General features: G+C 38.7%; 1 protein-coding gene across 4 annotated transcripts in view; it reads right to left on the bottom strand.

Annotated features, from left to right (window-relative positions):
* Positions 1–18,800, bottom strand: part of LOC100179241 (plexin-A2-like) — a 25,553-nt gene that overhangs the window by 2,289 nt on the left and 4,464 nt on the right. The window contains exons 1-29 of one of the 4 annotated variants that reach the window (XR_003396056.1): positions 17,986–18,172; positions 17,570–17,663; positions 17,292–17,406; positions 14,442–14,687; positions 14,129–14,222; positions 13,635–13,819; positions 13,029–13,168; positions 11,611–11,749; positions 11,214–11,365; positions 10,905–11,022; positions 10,276–10,464; positions 9,635–9,710; positions 9,248–9,408; positions 8,716–8,868; positions 8,167–8,404; positions 7,501–7,650; positions 7,097–7,238; positions 6,901–6,960; positions 6,260–6,404; positions 5,666–5,812; positions 5,152–5,314; positions 4,766–4,866; positions 4,460–4,578; positions 4,088–4,196; positions 3,753–3,845; positions 3,263–3,432; positions 2,711–2,923; positions 1,885–1,960; positions 1,242–1,463 (exon numbers count right to left, since the gene is read on the bottom strand). Coding sequence is in view for 2 of the 4 variants with exons in the window: in XM_026835292.1 (XP_026691093.1) it covers positions 1,293–1,463; positions 1,885–1,960; positions 2,711–2,923; positions 3,263–3,432; positions 3,753–3,845; positions 4,088–4,196; positions 4,460–4,578; positions 4,766–4,866; positions 5,152–5,314; positions 5,666–5,812; positions 6,260–6,404; positions 6,901–6,960; positions 7,097–7,238; positions 7,501–7,650; positions 8,167–8,404; positions 8,716–8,868; positions 9,248–9,408; positions 9,635–9,710; positions 10,276–10,464; positions 10,905–11,022; positions 11,214–11,365; positions 11,611–11,749; positions 13,029–13,168; positions 13,635–13,819; positions 14,129–14,222; positions 14,442–14,687; positions 17,292–17,406 (3,865 nt within the window). In the remaining 2 variants the exon portion in view is untranslated. Of the gene's footprint in view, positions 1–948; positions 1,464–1,884; positions 1,961–2,710; positions 2,924–3,262; positions 3,433–3,752; positions 3,846–4,087; positions 4,197–4,459; positions 4,579–4,765; positions 4,867–5,151; positions 5,315–5,665; positions 5,813–6,259; positions 6,405–6,900; positions 6,961–7,096; positions 7,239–7,500; positions 7,651–8,166; positions 8,405–8,715; positions 8,869–9,247; positions 9,409–9,634; positions 9,711–10,275; positions 10,465–10,904; positions 11,023–11,213; positions 11,366–11,610; positions 11,750–13,028; positions 13,169–13,634; positions 13,820–14,128; positions 14,223–14,441; positions 14,688–17,291; positions 17,407–17,569; positions 17,664–17,985; positions 18,173–18,800 lie in introns of those variants that run through there. The other 3 variants (XR_003396055.1, XM_026835292.1, XM_026835293.1) reach the window with 3 other exon arrangements.

Genomic DNA, 18,800 nt, shown 5'->3' with positions numbered 1-18,800 from the left:
CGGCCTTGGCGTACAGATTGCACACCTCGCAACTCGCTCAACAAAAATCCGACTCCAGCTGAAAAGTAACGACTCCATGGCGGTAGAACTCTTAGCCTCAAGCTTGGTAGTGACGTCATAACCCTCCATGACAAGGTTACGACTCAGTTTATTCAACAAAACGACATCGATGTCACGATACAGATAACAAGCATTACACTGCCTGCCCATGCAGCACTCGCATGGCTTATAAAAAGCAACTCGACTGTGGGCATGGGCAGGCAACCATGGATAAGTCACTCAAGTTCCCACCCACGAGGATATAAATGACCAAATCAACCAAAAGTCATGTCTGCTTATCCACACACTGCAATAGCTTCAGCAACTCGACTGTGGGCATGGGAGCAGCAACCATGGATAAGCCACTCAAGTTTCCACCCACGAGGATATAAATGACCAAACCAACCAAAAGTCATGTCTGCTTATCCACACACTGCAATAGCTTCAGCAACTCGACTGTGAGCATGGGAGTGGCAACCATGGAGAAGTCACTCAAGTTCCCACCCACGAGGATATAAATGACCAAATCAACCAAAAGTCATGTCTGCTTATCCACACACTGCAAGAGCTTCAGCAACTCGACTGTGGGCATGGGAGCAGCAACCATGGATAAGCCACTCAAGTTTCCACCCACGAGGATATAAATGACCAAACCAACCAAAAGTCATGTCTGCTTATCCACACACTGCAAGAGCCTCAGCAACTCGACTGTGAGCATGGGAGTGGCAACCATGGAGAAGTCACGCAAGTTCCCACCCACGAGGATATAAATGACCAAACAAAACCAAAAGTCATGTCTGCTTATCCACACACTGCAAGAGCTTCAGCAGCTCGACTGTGGGCATGGGAGTGGCAACCATGGATAAGCCACTCAAGTTCCCACCCACGAGGATATAAATGACCAAACCATTTTCATTAACGAAGTATTTATTACAGAATAACGCTGCAAAGCCGGAATGATGTTTTAAAGTTAAAGCACTTTATGTAGTTGGCACAAATAACATGTTGGTTAATTTGCATACAATGGTTAAAGCCAATATTGGTCGCGCGACAAGTAATCATAATTAACAAAGTTGATTATTTAAGTTGATACAGAAATAATATAAGAATTAAAACTCATATTCGATAAACACGGCAGGAAATAAAAAAAAACGAATAAAATATAAAACTTTGTGAAATCCGTACCACTTGAGGCGGGAAACCTCAGATTTAAATCTCTGCCAGCGGAGGGAGCAATATTCACTGATAGGGGACTAACCAGCGCCGTTCATGGAAACTGAAACATCTTCGAGTTGTTCAAATAATCGCTGACGCTGGGCTTCGGGGTCTACACTTAATATGTGGAGGAGTTCGCCCGAATATTTCTGGACGTACCCGAAGAATTGGGTGAGGGCGGCGCTCGTGTTGAACTCATTCTGGTGAATCTGGGTGGGAAATATACATAACAGTGGTCACTAATGGGTTGTCCAAAATGTCAGCCATACATAAAACAATCACCCACAAAGTTACACACGTGGTAACTTGTAAGCAGGCTAGAGGTGTATGAAACAGAACACCCGTGTTATAACGACTGTCGTTGCCCCGCCATGTGAGGATAAATAAGTTACATACGTGGTAACTTGTAAGCGGGCACAAGGTGTATGAAACAGAACAAACATGTTATAACGACTATCTTTACCTTGGACCTCAAATTAGACCATAGTTGCCTAATATTCAAAATACCATTTATAAGTTACTAATATGTTGAGTAATTAATGTTGCAATGTTGGCATGGGAGTGGCAACCATGGATAAGCCACCCAACCCCACCAACCGCATAAACCACAATAATAAACACAACACTCACGAATGATTCTTCAGCAAGGAATGCTGACATGTCCTTGTGGTTGAGTTGTGGCATGTTGGAGATATCCGAGTAATATCTGTGGGATAGAAATCATATTAATACATTTTATATGGGTGAGGTCCTACAGTGAGGCACACCATGGGACCTGGGATTTAGGCCAGAGTTGGTCCATTACCCCAACATTGTATATGCACATTCTATTCTATATGGGTGAGGTCCTACAGTGAGGCACACCATGGGACCTGGGATTTAAGCCAGAGTTGGTCCATTACCCCAACATTGTATATGCACATTCTATTCTATATGGGTGAGGTCCTACAGTGAGGCACGCCATGGGACCTGGGATTTAGACCAGAGTTGGCCCATTACCCCAACATTGTATATGCACATTCTATTCTATATGGGTGAGGTCCTACAGTGAGGCACGCCATGGGACCTGGGATTTAGACCAGAGTTGGCCCATTACCCCAACATTGTATATGCACATTCTATTCTATATGGGTGAGGTCCTACAGTGAGGCACGCCATGGGACCTGGGATTTAGACCAGAGTTGGCCCATTACCCCAACATTGTATATGCACATTCTATTCTATATGGGTGTAAACATACACCTGGTAGCAAGAACAGTTGAATAAAATAAGAAATATTACTTTAGGTCACTTAATAAATGCCACACAACATAATAAACTTCCCCAAAATGTGCGGTTTTATATACGACACTTAACCTTTGGTATAAAAACTTTAAAAGTTACCACGTAAGTAACTTTGTGGGTGATTAGCAAACTCCCCAATAAAGTACGAATATAAGATATCTATCCCACCCACCTTTCCACCCATCCTTTATAAGCGGGAATATCTTTAGCGTAAAGTAATTTATTCGACGGAGAATCTTTCCCGAGCTTGTGTTCGGCCGTCGAGCACGAATCCATGAAAGTTTGTGCGATCACGGACAAGTAACAATCCACGATGGGTGATTTGTTGATGTCATAAAGGAACTCAGGGTTCTTGATCAAGTTCACCCAGAATCGTAACGGGAGGCTGCGGGGTAAAGTGGGTTAGTTGGGGTAAAGTGGGTTAGTTGGGATATTATAACTACTATGTATGTAAGAATTAATTAAAATAAAAGCAAACACAAAAATAACTAACCCCCTCATTACTACACGAACCCCTAACCCACTACTTAAGGTACTCGCTAACGGGCCCACCCCACAGATTACCCCCCTTTTACCCCTACCCACAAATTATTGCTTCACCATCCCTATACCGCGACCACCCAATAACCCCCCGTTTACCCCTAATTCCCACCCCTACCCCACCTAATACCTCCAACCCACAAATCACCCCCCTTTTTTACCCCTAACCCCCAACCCCACCCACCAGTTACTCTTCCAAGTATGCACAGTCTCCGGGTCGGTGATCCCGTGGATATCCGCTTGATGGTCGAGGAAGTCAAACATATGTTTAACAGCGAGAGGAAGGGCGTGGCCTCGTTGGACTACGCTGAAAACCGTCTCGAATAAATCGTCGACGTATTTCTGTATTGTGCCCTGTTGAACATAAATATGTTATAAATCACGACACTTTGTTGAATTATTTCAGACGTAAACATTTGATATGAACATGTGCCACATAAACATATTATATATCCACACATAAATATCTTATATAAAAGCAACAATTTCTATAAATAATGTTGCTAACATGCATATTATAAGCCAGGAATACATTTTAGCAATTGTAATTTTTTTAAGACTTCCAGAATATCTTCTGATTTTTAAACAACCTATATAACTTTGCTTAAAATCGAGATCTGCCGATTTTTTTTCACCAGAAATACATTTCAATAACTTATTCAAGCATTCCATACCTTGGTGGTCAACAACCTCGTTAAATAAATCTCGGAAACCATTTTGTTCGTTCGGTCGTTTCCCTCCCGTTGGTCCTGGTCGCCTGGTTTTACCTGGTGGTGGGTAACCATGGATAAGCCGCATAATAAGTTGTGCATTCATGCATAAAAAACTATAATAATACATGAACAAATGTACCATCATAGTTAATATTATAAATAAACGTAATGTTATTTTACATAAAATAACACATACATAAGAGTAAAAGTATAATAATACATAAAACGAGATTCCGTACATAAATTGTACATAATATTTATAGTCTTAAACTAAAATAAAAGTATAAACCACTCACAAGATGATAGAATTTAGTTCCATCTTGCATCAGCGTTGGGGTGCCAGATCGACTGGTTTGTTTATAACGAGGCAAACTTGTGTTACTGCCATCCGTGGTTTGGAATAATCTGTTTGGTCGTAAATAAGAAGTGTCATATAGCTAATGCAATGAAAAAAAAAATAAATAAATAAACTGTTATATAATAATAATAATAAAACAAAGTATGTGATATTACTACAAACAGAAAAATTGAAATTTGAAAATCAACTATTTTTATATCTAATAATAATAACAAAAAGTGAATATAGACACTACAATATTAAAACAGCCTAAAAAAAGTATCATAAATGACATCATTAAGTATGACATCATTAAGTATGACATCATCACCTTGCACCACTTCCGTTATGTTTATGATTGCTTGTTTTTGACGTTGATGACATCATCGAGTGGTTGAGTAACGAGTTATGTTTACGAGGGATGATTGATACGTGAGATCCGTCGCTTATCTGGGGGATCATAGAGATAATATATTAAACATAGAAATACTAGATTAATTATGAAACAATATAATAATAATGAAAATGTTGTCAATCCTGGAGATAGCATATAACACTTTAACAATATTCTATTTGAGGTCATACCCTGTAAATTAGTCCGCGTATTCACCCATAGAGATCGTATATACAAACGCACCTGATAATATTCTAACGTATGGACTTGCATCAAGTTGTCACCGTTGTTTGCCGACGGCTCCTCGTCCCGTAATGTTACACTTCCACGTGTTTGTCTCCATTCTGTAATAATGGGGGGTTGTGATGTCATATACGAGTGGTTGTGATGTCATACACCCACTAAACTACATAACTCGTACATGCATCGAGTTTTTTAATAAACGAGCACAACGTTACATATTGGGGGTAAATCTGACAAGCATCTTTGTTGAAAGGGTAAAGCATACAAACAAGTTTAAGAACCTATTGTTCATACCAATATATATATATATATATATATATATATATATATGTATGTATGTAGTATACACCCACAACAATACAATGCACCCCACAACCCCTACTTACCAATATCGACCTCCGCAGGGTGGGGTCGCCCCGAATACGGGAGGTTCATGTACGCGACGTCTAATATCTTCCGCTTTACCTGCGACACTGAATCGCAACTCAACACTTTCACAGCAAAGTCAGGAATGTCAAGTTCCGATAAATAGTTGTTCACACGCAGTGTCTGTGGGCGATGTGTGAAGATAATATTTATAATAACAAGATAATATGAAAGAATAAATGTAACTTAACTACCCTCCCATGATGGGGCAACAACAGTCGTTATAATGGATTCGTACCATAGTTCCCTCCTAACCAACACTATATAGTAGGACGGGGGAAGATGGGACACCCTTTATTCTATTTTGTCGTCCCATTTGGTAGCAAATAAAGAACATTCAAAGAAATATAAAATCGTATTCCCAAGACTCCCATAGACCATTCTTAATTGTTTAAAAACAATCAGAATATTTGGATATTATGTTTTAAATGTGTCCCATCCTCCCCCACCCCACCTACAACACCCCCTACTTACAATAGTCCGATGTTCCACATCTTGCCTGAGTAGTTTATCCTCGCTTAACGAGTACCTCGCTTCCCCCGTGTACATATCAACCGGACCCTTGTCTACTTGCTGACGTATCGCACGACATAACATGAACAAAGGTTCGCCAGCGCATTCCTGTAACCATGGTAACCGTGATGTCATCGATGATGTCATAAGTCTCACACTATGCGACTAGTCACGTTATAAACTTACAAAAAACCCATAGTTTTAGCACATAAGCAAAATTAACATTTTATTGAAATCAACTTTAAACCTAATAAAGCCTCAATGCCTGGCAGATAAAACATCGGTTTCAATAAAGTTTATAATTTTTTATACCAGAAGTTTAGTTGTTGGAAATATATAATGTTTGGCGGCAACAGCAGTTGGTCATTTATTTTATTGTCATTATGACATCATATAATCTATGACATCATGATATCTATGACATCATAATACCTATGACATCATAATACCTATGACATCATAATATCTATGACATCATAATATCTATGACATCATAATATCTATGACATCATAATATCTATGACATCACAATATCTATGACATCATAATACTCACCACGACGAAGCGATAAAGCAAAATACTGAACCAATGAGTCAGCATTTTCTCAGCTACCGACTCAGTACGACGCAGCAATAATTTGGGATGATTTCGACTTTCCATGTTTTTACGAATCAAATCAGCGAGGAGTTGTTCCAATATTCTGTGAGAATGTGTAAAGTGATATATAGTTATATAGTTATATACATATATATATAGTGATTGAATTGTATAAACACAGGGGAGGCAGGGATAGTTAGACACACAATCCTGTGATGACAATGTGTTACTTATGTGCAGTGCAAACGCAGTCACCACAATATTTTGTTTTAATATACATTGAAAATGGAGGCAACCGTTTCTAATATACTGGTTGTAACATTCGAAATGGACCAAAATATGTAAAATAATGAACTTTAATAAATTTGATGTTACACAAATACCTTGTATGACAACGACATAACCCTGGTTTGCCTCGTTATACCAGATGCGTTAAAACACTGGTTTTATGCATGGCTGACCATTTAGACAATCCATTAGTGACCACTGGGTTGGAGCAATTGCCGTTAAGTGTCCAAGGACACATACGCTCACAAACCCAAGCCGACTGTAAGCTTAACTAGTTTAAATATATACGAAACTGAAGTCACTCTACTCACTCGGTGGCGTAGTGGAGTCGATCTTGAAAAATCACCATAATCAACCCTGCTACTGTTCCCCTGTGATGTCATAATTATACATGTGATGTCATAATTAATGTCGTTTGCATTGTAATTACCATAAAATAATTATTATAAGATACAGAGATAGGTAAAATAAATTATAAATAATTGAATTATGACATCACAATCATACTTGTCTTTCATGGAGAAACCTCTTTGTTGTTCCAAACATCGAATCAGTGACATCATAAACACTTTGTTTTCCAACAATCGATTGAAACGTTCCATCCCGATCGTTCGACCGCGACCTTGACGGACGCTGTTCGTGCGGTAGTCTATAAAAATATTATAAAAATAATACAAATTTAATAAGATTTAATAGAGATATTATAGAATCAATAAAAATGTTATAAAATGTATTGAAATATCGTAAAGTTAATAGAAACAATACAAAACAAATTGAAATATATTACAACTAAATAGAAATTTTACCAAATTCGCAGAAACTACAATTTTTACCAAAAAATCACCATACAAATAAAATGCATAGGCAATACAATCACGCAAAATATGATTAGTTGATAACATGATACTAACCTGATAATAGCAACGTATGTTGTTGTTCTGCAGTTAGAGGGTCAGGGAACAAAACACGCATTAAGTAAACCCTGTATTCCAAGTAAGGAATTCCCGTCCCCCCTCCCACGGTGTCTAACTCGGACATGTCCGTTTGTAACTCCGCAAATGCTGAGGTCAAATATATGGGGTTAGGGGGGTGTAGTATGAAGTGAAATGAATAAATGTAACTTACTTATCCTCGGATGACGAGGCAACGACAGTCGTTATAACACGGGTGTTCTGTTTCATACACCTCGTGTCCGATTACAAGTTACCACGTATGTAACTTATTTATCCTCGCATGGCAGGGCAACGACAGTTGTTATAACACGGGTGTTCTGTTTCATACAGCTCGTGCCCGCTTACAAGTTACCGCGTATGTAACTTATTTATCCTCGCATGGCGGGGCAACGGCAGTTGTTATAACACGGGTGTTCTGTTCCATACACCTTGTGCTTACGAGTTACCATGTATGTAACTTTGTGGGTGATCACATACCATGCTTGCCCAAGACCACATACGCCAACCAAACCCCCCAGGTTTGGCGTCTTGAGATTCTACACAACGAGACTTAGTTGGACCAAACATAGGGAAAGGCACCACTAATGGTATAAGGTCTATATATGCTTATACCACCCCACTCACCTTCTTTGCAAACATTCGCAACCCTCGATTCCATGCGATCCATCTGCACTTGCATATTCTTCACTTCTTCGTCGCTACGGTTGGCACGACGACGATAGATGCAAACCAGCGCAGTGACAACAATGGCCAACACCACAACAATGATGATAACGATAGCTATCAACATGGTTGTTGGTGTTTTACTTGTGTTGTTGTAAACCAACCGACCAACATTTTGCTCGTAACCTCCTATTTTCACCTGAAAGTTTCAAAGCAAAATTTCCTTTTTTTTTATTTTTGGGTGAATTTTATTTTTTTATTCTGTTTTGGTCTTAACCACTTATTTACACCTGAGAATTTGGAATATTATTTTACAGTCTTACAAGTGAATTTTAAACTACTTTTTATGCAAACTACTATTTTCTAATTAAAGTTTGAAATTAAAATTATATATATTATGTTTAACAGCAATTTTTTTAATTTAAAACTTCTAAACATTTCACTTTTTAAAATTTTTTTTTTTAAATAACAAAATCTTGATAAGTTTATAATATTTCTATCCTCACTTACCACAACATTGTATTCCCCGTTATCGGCCTCACTAGGTGGCGTGCATGTCACCGTGTCGTAATTAACGTTCGTAATGTTACAATTCCAATTGCCCACCATCACACTGATTATTGTTTTGTCACAATCGTTGTTTATCGGACATAAATTGGATCCCTGTGATGTCATAATGGGGATTATGAGACCATACTGTAGTTAAATTAGAACTATAAGAAGGAATAAAAAATGTTGCAAAAATTTGATAAAAGTGTTGAAAAGTTTTACAAGCATGCAAAGTGACACAAAACAGTTTATTAATTATTAGGGAAAATACAATTGAATTACCGGAAAAAATAAGTTCAAATTTTTGAGTTAGGTTTAAAATATTTTAAATTTAAACTTCTAAATTTGAGCATAAAAATTACGTTTAAAAACAAAGGCAAAATCATTGAACATGAATGCGCATGATTGAGGAGGACCACTTATAATATATAACAAGAATTAAAAACAATGGTAACCCCTCAGTTTGTTAATATGAAGCAAAACTCCAACCCACCCGTATATAAAGCGATTCCCCGGTGAAAGGTTTTGTTCGATCGTCGCCTTTGAAATGCTCAAAGTAAGGGTTGGGCACGTAAGTGATCTGCACGTCGTTGTTGTGCACCTCTGCGCAGTTCGGTTGCAATGTTTCAATCGATAATATGCCAGTGATGTGGTCTATGGGGGGAAAAAATTATTGGGGTTTATATGGTGGAATTTTGCCGCGATTGGGCGAATAACTGGGTTTACCAAGTGTGTATTTAACAGTCGTATAATATTAGGAAACTAAATGTAAAATAAGTGGAATGTTTTAAACCATTCCTGGACTTAGCAAATGTTGGTCTAACACCTCAACACCCAGGGTTCTACTAGACCATCTTACCCCACCCATGTGTCAACTTACCCCCGTTACGCATGGTCACCCCCGTTGTAATGTTGGGCGACGAACAGATTAGTTGGAATCCATCAACGATGCATGTCTGTAGGAAAGGACAAGTTCGTAAATAAAAAAATATTTTACAAAAAAAACTGCAAAATCAAAGAAAACAATCTCAAAATGTACAGTTTGGGGAAATAAAGTGTAATTTTGATTGAATTCCATCAGGAAAATTTGGCAGAACTCGAGCTTTTTGGTTGATAATGTAGTTACAATGACTACTTGTTTTACAAGAAATGTGGATTCAGATTATACCAAGATCCGTCAATCAAGGTTGCTTAGATGGAAAAGTGGAACGGGTTTTATGGTTTTATTTAAAAGCTAAAAAGGGATAATTTTCAAGTTTAGTTTTAAGTTTGCTATAACACCCCTTATTTCACCCACACACCCCAAACATAACGCATGTAAACATAAAGGGGGTTTTAGACAAAAAGGGAGTTTCATAATATTATTTTTTTCTTTTTCACAACCCGAGACTTTTTCACAACCCTCCAAGAGCTTTTTTCTCCCCTATATTTACCACAAGTTGGGTTATGATAATGCAATTACAATGAGCTATATCTACCCCAAACACTACACCCAAACACAACCCCACCCCCACTACTCACATGAACGAACTTCTTCCCGTTCACCGAGACCACGATCCTCGGCCTGTCAATCAAATGTAGGTTCACCCCAGTAATGGTTTGGGGGATTCCCCCGCTACTGATAGATATCCCAGGAGTTATATCCTCCAACGCGACATGGTGTTCGAATCGGAACTCGGACACTGTTCGAATAAAACCGTCGAACATCGCCTGTGTAGAAATAGTATATATTTGAACATAGAAATAGAAACGTTTTAAGATTCAATTATGTTTTACATTTTTTTTGTAAAATATTCTTTAAGTTTTCATAACATTAAATAACTAATTTCTTTATAAGAAAAAGTTTCCATTTCGGCAAAAATTGCGAGTAATGTAAAACATAGAAACAATATAAAGACTGAAAGAGATGATGCAGCAACTTTGGTTTCAATTTTAAGTTATCAATATTTTGTCTGTAGTATAGGGTTTGGTGTTGAGTCTTAAATGTAAAGAAAAAAAGAACTTCTTTTTACAGACTTATATTCCACCTGCTGGCAACAGCGTTCACATAAATAATTAAAATGGTTCAACTGTCAACGCAATGATATTGGTTGGGACTAAAATTGTGTTAATAAGTTTAAAAAAATATATTTCAAAATATTTCCACGAACCAGGAAACTTGGGACAGCTTGCCGATAATGTCTATGGTGGTGGTGTCGCGTACTTCGTCGGTTCCTCGTCGCTCTGCACGGTAGATGACACACGAGGGAGGTAGAGGTCAACGTGGAACTGGAACGAGACAGTTTTTTAAGTTGAAAAAATTATTTTTTCTAGTAAAACAAAATAAACATTTGAACAAAAAAATAGAAGTTAAAAATTTATTTAAAAAATGTAATTTCCTACAAAAACCTAAGAATAAAGTGTCTAAAAAAAAGTATTTTCATTTAGGAAAATTAAAAAACTTCGAAACTGAAACTCACCGATCCACGACGCAATCCTCGCCGACAATTTTAATTGTGACATCATTTCCTGTATCTAGGTACTTCCCCTCAACCGTAACCTCGGTACCCCAACCAGATATTGCAGATTTCGGGGAAAAGTTCGTTATTACTGGTTGGACGAATTTAAAAATCTGGGGAATATGAAACGGTTAAATATAAAAAAAAGTAGACCAAACTAAAAAAAAATAATTATACAACTTTATTTTGTATCTGCGGTAACGGTACAGAAGGCTGGAGCAATAAATACTAAAAGAAGTTCGTTATTACTGGTTGAACAAATTTGAATATCTGGGGAACAGAATTTCATTAACAATGATTTAAATACGATTTAATTTTTGCTACAAGATCAATTTCAAAACCTAATATTCCCACCCACCTGGTCAGAGGTTGCGTTATAAGCTCGGCCACTTTTACACCGACTGCTTCCCTCATGGGTGATACATAAACTTATTCTTCCTTCAGGGAGTTTCCCCTCAGTGCGACCTATTCCATTGAACTCGCACGAAAACGAACAACTGGAAAATAAAGGGTATTATGAAGTATGGGCTTACTCTTATATTATATATATATATGTAGTCTGGGCCCTGGGGCTATAACAGTGGTCAGCCTGTCTTTAGCACATCGGGCACAGGTTCAACGCTGCTACCATTGTGCGCAAATGTGTGCTTGGGCAAAACACCTAACGAATGTTTCTCCAACCCAGTGGTCACTAATGGGTTGTCTAAATTGTCAGCTATACATAAAAACAATCACCCACAAAGTTACATACGTGGTAACAGAACACCTGTGTAATAACGACTGTCGTTGCCCCGCCATGAAAAATTTAAATAAGCTTCATTCATTCAATAGAAGCACAATATACATCATTGCATGCCATTGGACCATCTATATCAGGCGTGCCCCAACCCGTCGACCGCGGACCTATCTCAGGTCGACCGCGACAGGTGTAATAAAAAAAATTTCAAACAATCTGCTGTGGCGTTATAATTGCCAAATCATTAATTTTATCAATACTTTGTACAAAAAATACGGACCGTGTTAAGAGGGCGTACCTGTTCGGCAGCAGGCAAAAAATCCAAGATGATGACTACTATGACGTAACAATCCGAACAATGGCGAATATTTTACAATAATTTCCTTAACCTGGTCTGCATGATTTGTACACTAGTAACTCTCTGTGCTTCAAACTAAGTATTTTTGACTATATTCCCCAAAATTTTGATCCTTTCCGGCTTTTGACAAGCGATCGCAACAAACGTTAGTAGCATGGCAGAGAGATAACGAGCCAAGACCTATCATTTTAACGCTAAATAGGAGGACGATTATTTGTTCCTGTTTATTCGTATTCAAAGCCTGTTTGTTTAATATGCAACGCAACGGTACCGTGGGGCAAAAAAAAGCTAATCAGGAGCAGCACTTTAGAACGGTACACGGGGGCTATGAGAGGGATTTTCCTGGAAAAACACGACTAAGCTCCGCTAAAGATGACGTGTGACGCAAAAATTGTATGTGTGACGTTTTTTCGTTTGTTACATTTCAGTTAGTTTTGGTAACGAAGTCATTAAAATTTGTGTAGTAATGAAAGTAGTTTTGTTGCTGATAAGTTAAAACCATGAGCATGGTTCATTGAACCGCTGCAGTTGCTTATACAGGGGATAAACGCATACAAGAGATATTTCGGCATACGTTGACGCTAGCTGGTAGACCGCGTGCAGTTGGTTAGTTGAAAAGTAGATCTTGTGTCAAAAAGGTTGGGCACGCCTGGTCTATATTATATATAACACATTGACCAACCAATCCTTGATATCCACCATCTGCAGGTTCGTACATTGATGACCTTTGACCTCCACCCTCATATTTAACCCTCTGTCAAGGTTCGTACCCCTAATCGTCACCCGGGAGTTCCCCCCTATCGGTACTGTAGCGGGTTGGAACTGAAAGAAAGGGGTGGGTCAAAGTAGAGGTTGGCAGCGTTAGGTAGGACAGTTGTGTGGGACCATAATTGTAAGATATTAATCTTTGCAGGAAAATTTAATGTTTCGGATATAGAGGTTATACCTTCTACATTATATTAGCAGGTATTATGTGGTTAGGGGTTAAAGAAGAAGAAAGTAATATAGGTGACTTGTAAATATAAAAGGGGGTAGAACTGTTACCGTTGGCTTCTGCAGCAACACAGGGGTACGAGCACTTTGTATGTTGCATAGCTGTGGTTTTAATTGCCAAGCGTTTGAATGATAATATTTTCGGAACATGAATAAAGGACTTCACTTTGGTGAGCACGTCACTTCTGGACAGACTAAGGTGTTGGGGTAATGGGCCAAATCCCAGGTCCTCATGGACCTCACATACAGAATATAAAAAATGTATATTTTCCTCTTTTTCAAGAAGACGACTCACCTCAGTAATAGTTGGGTTTTGACAACCTTTACTTGAGGTCGATTCTGTCCATTGTGATGTCATACACGCTCGACCAATCGTGCAACTTTTCGATTGCTCGCACCATCCACAGTGCCACCTAGTGGGGGATTGGAGGCACTTGCCGCAGTTGTTCTGCTCCGCTAATGCGCATGTGTACATCTCGACTGTGGGGGGGGGGGGGGTTAGTTGGACCTTATGCTCACTGTCGGTGTATACACACCTCATGATCACTGATAAGTTACAAGTCACCTTATGCATTTATATTTAGTGGGGTGGGGGGAGATGGGACACCTTTAGCACATAATATCCAAATATCTTGATCGTGTTTTAAACAATTAACAACGGTCTATGGAAGTCGTGAGGGTACAGTTTTGAACCTATTACTGACCACTGGGTTAAAGCAATTAGCAGCCAAGCCCAATGACACACAACTACCAGCATTAAACCTTGAACCCCACACCCCGAACACTTACCGTTAATATTATGCGGGTTATCCAGTATGTTGGTTGTATCGTAGTAAACTTTGATGGTTGCGTTCTTGCTTCGTTGGTTTGGTGGGAGTTGCCCCTGAAGGTTAATAAGGATTATGATGCGTTATAAAGGGAGGGTTATATATGAGTGAGGTCCTACAGCGAGGCACATTGGCGACCCGGGGTTTAGGCCAGAGTTGCCCATTACCCCAACACCCAGGCTGCTACCATATAAACTTCACTAGGTGTTGAAGCTTGTCGCTTTTTTAATTTTTTAATATTTCTTTTCTTACTATATATTATTTCTATTACTCACTCGGACATTAAGACACTTGATGGCGCTGCCTTCATTAATTCCCGATACTCGTTGCGGGGATTCCCCAGGTATTGTGATGTCACAGATGAAATCATCTGGTGCCACCCGCTGGAGAGAATGCAGGTTCGACGCAGCAAGGGTCAAGTTGAGACGGTCGGCCACGTTGAGGTATATAGTGGCCGGGGTGTGGCGGGGGAAGGTGGGGGGGAAGTGTAGGAAGGGTAGGAGGGTTAGCTGGGGGCAAGCCTGTGGGGTGATGGGGTATATTAAGTTCGGGGTACAAACAGTTAAATATGAGTAAAAGCTCAAAAAACGTTAATTTTAAAAATCTTTTTTTAATTCACATGTCTGAATAATTGGATTTATGCGTTAGTTTGTTGTTAACATTAACTGGGGCAAGCCTGAGGGAGGAAGTTAATGTACAAATATGTATATATAACTAGTTGGGGGGAGTTGGGACACCTTTTCATTCTATTTTCTGTCCCATTTGGTAGTAAACAAAGAAGATACAATAAATTATAAAACCGTATCCTCACGACTCCCATAGACCGTTGTTAATTGTTTAAAAAACGATCAGAATATTTGGATATTATGTGCTAGAGGTGTTCCATCTTCTCCCACCCTACTACGTGTGATCATTAGAATTCTATCACGTAATGCATTGTGACGTCATAGTTGCCCATTATAACAAAACAGTCATATCCACCAGCAGCGTTCAGTATCTAACTGACAAGTTCCATTATTACGTCATAGACCACCTACGTAGCAACGCTACTGTGACGTAATAATATCAATATAGAACTGTCAGATAAGCATTGTTATGTCATAATGCAAATATCGCTGCGTAATAATGGTCGATTGTTTGGCGCAACACGTATGTGACGTCACAATACGCGAAAATTCGCGAATCGCTGCCAACCGCCATATTCGCTTGTATCGGCATGCTTGTGACGTCACAAGGAATGTGAAGATACGCGACACGTGAAGCGGAAATGGTTTTGAACGAAATCGCGATGTGCGCGAAAAATATGGGGTTGTGACGTAACAGTGAGGATTATATTTAGTATCACGTGATAAACCATAGGAATCCAAGGTAATTATGACGTAACACAGACCAACATTGTCGATCTTCTCGTTGAAGTATTTACGTCACAAAAACCTATTCCAGAATATAAACAATGAAAACAATGGAATTTATATGACGTCGTTTTGGCGGGAAATTATAATTTAAATATCAACATGTGATAATGCGATTATGACGTCACAAACGTAATCAATAATCCTTTGTTTAAATGAATGGAAACAATCGGGCAAGTCGAGACGTGCCTGGTGTGCAATCGACCGTGAACCAATCGCGTCGCGTCATGCTTGTGACGTCACAGGGAAACGACGATAACCGCGATAAAGTTGGATTGTTTACGTGACAAAGCTATTGTTACAATAATCGTAACAAACAAACTATATATTATGACGTAACACAATTTAAGTTGTTTTGAACAAGACGATGGTGACGTCAAGATGAATCATACATGGGTGTGTGACGTCACACAAAAAAAATTGATCGGTTCTCGAATATCGTCAATAATTATGACATCATAATAACAACGGGGGTTAACAATGAACATGGAACTAACTTTATTGTTACGTCATAACAAACCTTTGTTACGTAATAAACCTTAACCTCTGTGTCGTCATAAACACCATTATGACGTTATTTACAACATTGACCCCAGTAGCCCCGGTCACGTGACACCATTGTTCTAATCTTCTGCGACGATTAACGATTATTACGTCATAATGTTTAAAGTTCATGGCGCGAGTGTCGCGGAGGAAGTTATTGTGACGTAATAATCGGAAAGCAGAACTTGGCGTTGCCGCGATTTCCATTGTTACATTATGACGTAATAATATCATCGCGGATTACTCGAATCGAAATCTCGCAATTCGACGCGATTAAGCGGACCTAACATAAGGCATTGTGACGTAATCCATTATTACGTTATCTGAATAAATTCGGGAACATAGAAGTTGCAAATACTCAACGTTTGTTACGCCGCTAAAACCGATAAAAAAAACCCATAAAGTTACATAAGTGGTAACTCGTAAGCGGGCATAAATAAGTTACATTCAATCTTTCAGCGTAAATTTGTCTTCGATTACGGTAGCGAACATAAAAGAACGAAAACACGAGATTTGTCGACAAAACCACAGTCGTTAAACACGCTTACGTTGAACGTCATTCCTGTGGTCTCAAACTTTTTTATTTTTTTGTAGAGTTTCGGTGACTTGAGAACAAGAACGGAAGCGGTCGCTTGAACGCGCGACGTTTTCGAAGTTTCGCGGTTTCAGCATTGTGACGTCACTATAAGTGAGTTTTAACCCTCGGGCTATTTAAGTAGATTGTTATTTGTGATGTCATAGAACCCTTTGTGTTGTAAACAATTAGACAACCACTGACACTACATGGGCTATTGTGACATCACAATCGGGATTGACAGGAAACAATGGGAACAATTGAGTGGATTGTGGGGAAATAATGGAGTTGTAGAAATGGGCTGGGATGAAAAAGATACCACAGTACTAGTACTAATGTAATGAATTAATTAAACATATATTTATACCCAGATCATGTTTTCACGACTGTCGATTTGCAAAATAGATACAACTGTATTGCCAAACTGTATGTTGGGTTTAGCGGGCACGCTTTTATTCCACACTTTTACTCAAGCAGTTTTTACCTATAAAGTATTTTAACGACTGTTGTTTCGCTGCTAATTTCCTTCTCTTCGTTGTTTAATTATTTTAATCTTCGCTACTTTATTCGAAGAGATAAAGTTATATAATACTTACTGTTGAGTTGATTATAACATCGGATAGTTGGTTGCAATCCTGGTTACTATCGGTACATTTATGTTCGGATGGACACCACACACACCCGAAGCCACTCCCTGCACATGACATACACCTGTGGGGGTAGGAGGGTTGTTTAGGTAGAACTAATTAAAACACCCACAATTCACGATAACTATATGGTTATTCAAAGAGCCTAAAAATTCAAAAATCACTGAGTTGATTGGTTTTATGACAATATAACTGTGAGACATTTCAGTAAGCAATAAAACACCCACGATTTATGATGACTGCATTCGTACAATGTTATATTGGTGGTTGCGATGACGGGGCCATCCTCCTGGGTGAGGGAGAGGGGAATCACCAGGTAACCTGTGGGGTGAAAGGGGGTAAGGGGTTGTATTGGTAAAAGGGGGTTATTTGGGGGACAAACAACACACCTAAGTTTACAGAAATAGAAAATATATAAAACACGTTAACACCTAAGCTGCTACAACCCATTAGTGACTACTGGGTTGAAGCAATTGCTGTTAAGTGTCCTGCCCAAAGACACATACGCCCACAATGGTAGCAGTGACGAGCCTTGAACCTGTATCATCTTATCTAGAGATGAGCGCTAAACCGCTGAGCCGTAACAAACACATAGAAATTATATAAAACCCATACAAATTTATAGAAATCATATAAAACCCACCTGACTCAGGTATTGGGGTTGTCGTAGTAGAAGGGGGTTTCCCACAATCGATCCTATTACGTTGTGCATCGATTCTAGCGTTTGTGGTGAAACTCGTTCCGTAGTGACATCGGTATCGTAGTTTACTCGGAAAGGGAATGTTTTCCCCGACAAGTAAAACCTGGGGGGGTGATTATTAATCTTTTTAAAAGTGTACGTCAAAATAAAAAGATGGTTTAACTTAGTTGATTAACTGATTAACGTAAAAAAATACCAATTAAGCGGGCACGAGGTGTATGAACAACACCCGTGTTATAACGACTGTCGTTGCCCCGCCATGCGAGGATAAATAAGTTAAGGTTATTCATGCTAATCCCCAACATTATTCATACGGTGATTGGGGTGGGGGTGTTTTGGGCAATTAAAGACAATTAATATAAACACTTTAAACAATCAATGGATTTTTTAATCAGGGTAAAAACTGGTTTGTTATAAAACCAAGATGATAAAACATATGATGTCACTCCTGTTTTAAAATGTTGCCCGAACTCTTATAGTTAAAAGTATATTGGGATGAAGTTATATAAGGCAATTAAAATCAATAAACACTTTAAACAATCAATGGATTATTGAAGTGGTTTAAACGTCCATACTTCATAGTGGATTCGGTTTGGAAAAAATACTTATTGTTTAAAATGAATATTTAAACAAATTACTTTATATAGTAGGGTGAGGTAAGATGGGACACTTTTTTCATTCTATTTTCTCGTACCACTTGGTAGCAAACAAAGAACATACAAAGAAGTAAAAAACTTTATCCTCACAACTCCCATACA

This window comes from Ciona intestinalis, chromosome 7 (genome assembly GCF_000224145.3).
Source record: "Ciona intestinalis chromosome 7, KH, whole genome shotgun sequence".
Classification (NCBI taxonomy): domain Eukaryota; kingdom Metazoa; phylum Chordata; class Ascidiacea; order Phlebobranchia; family Cionidae; genus Ciona; species Ciona intestinalis.
This window is presented reverse-complemented; position numbering and strand designations above follow the sequence as displayed.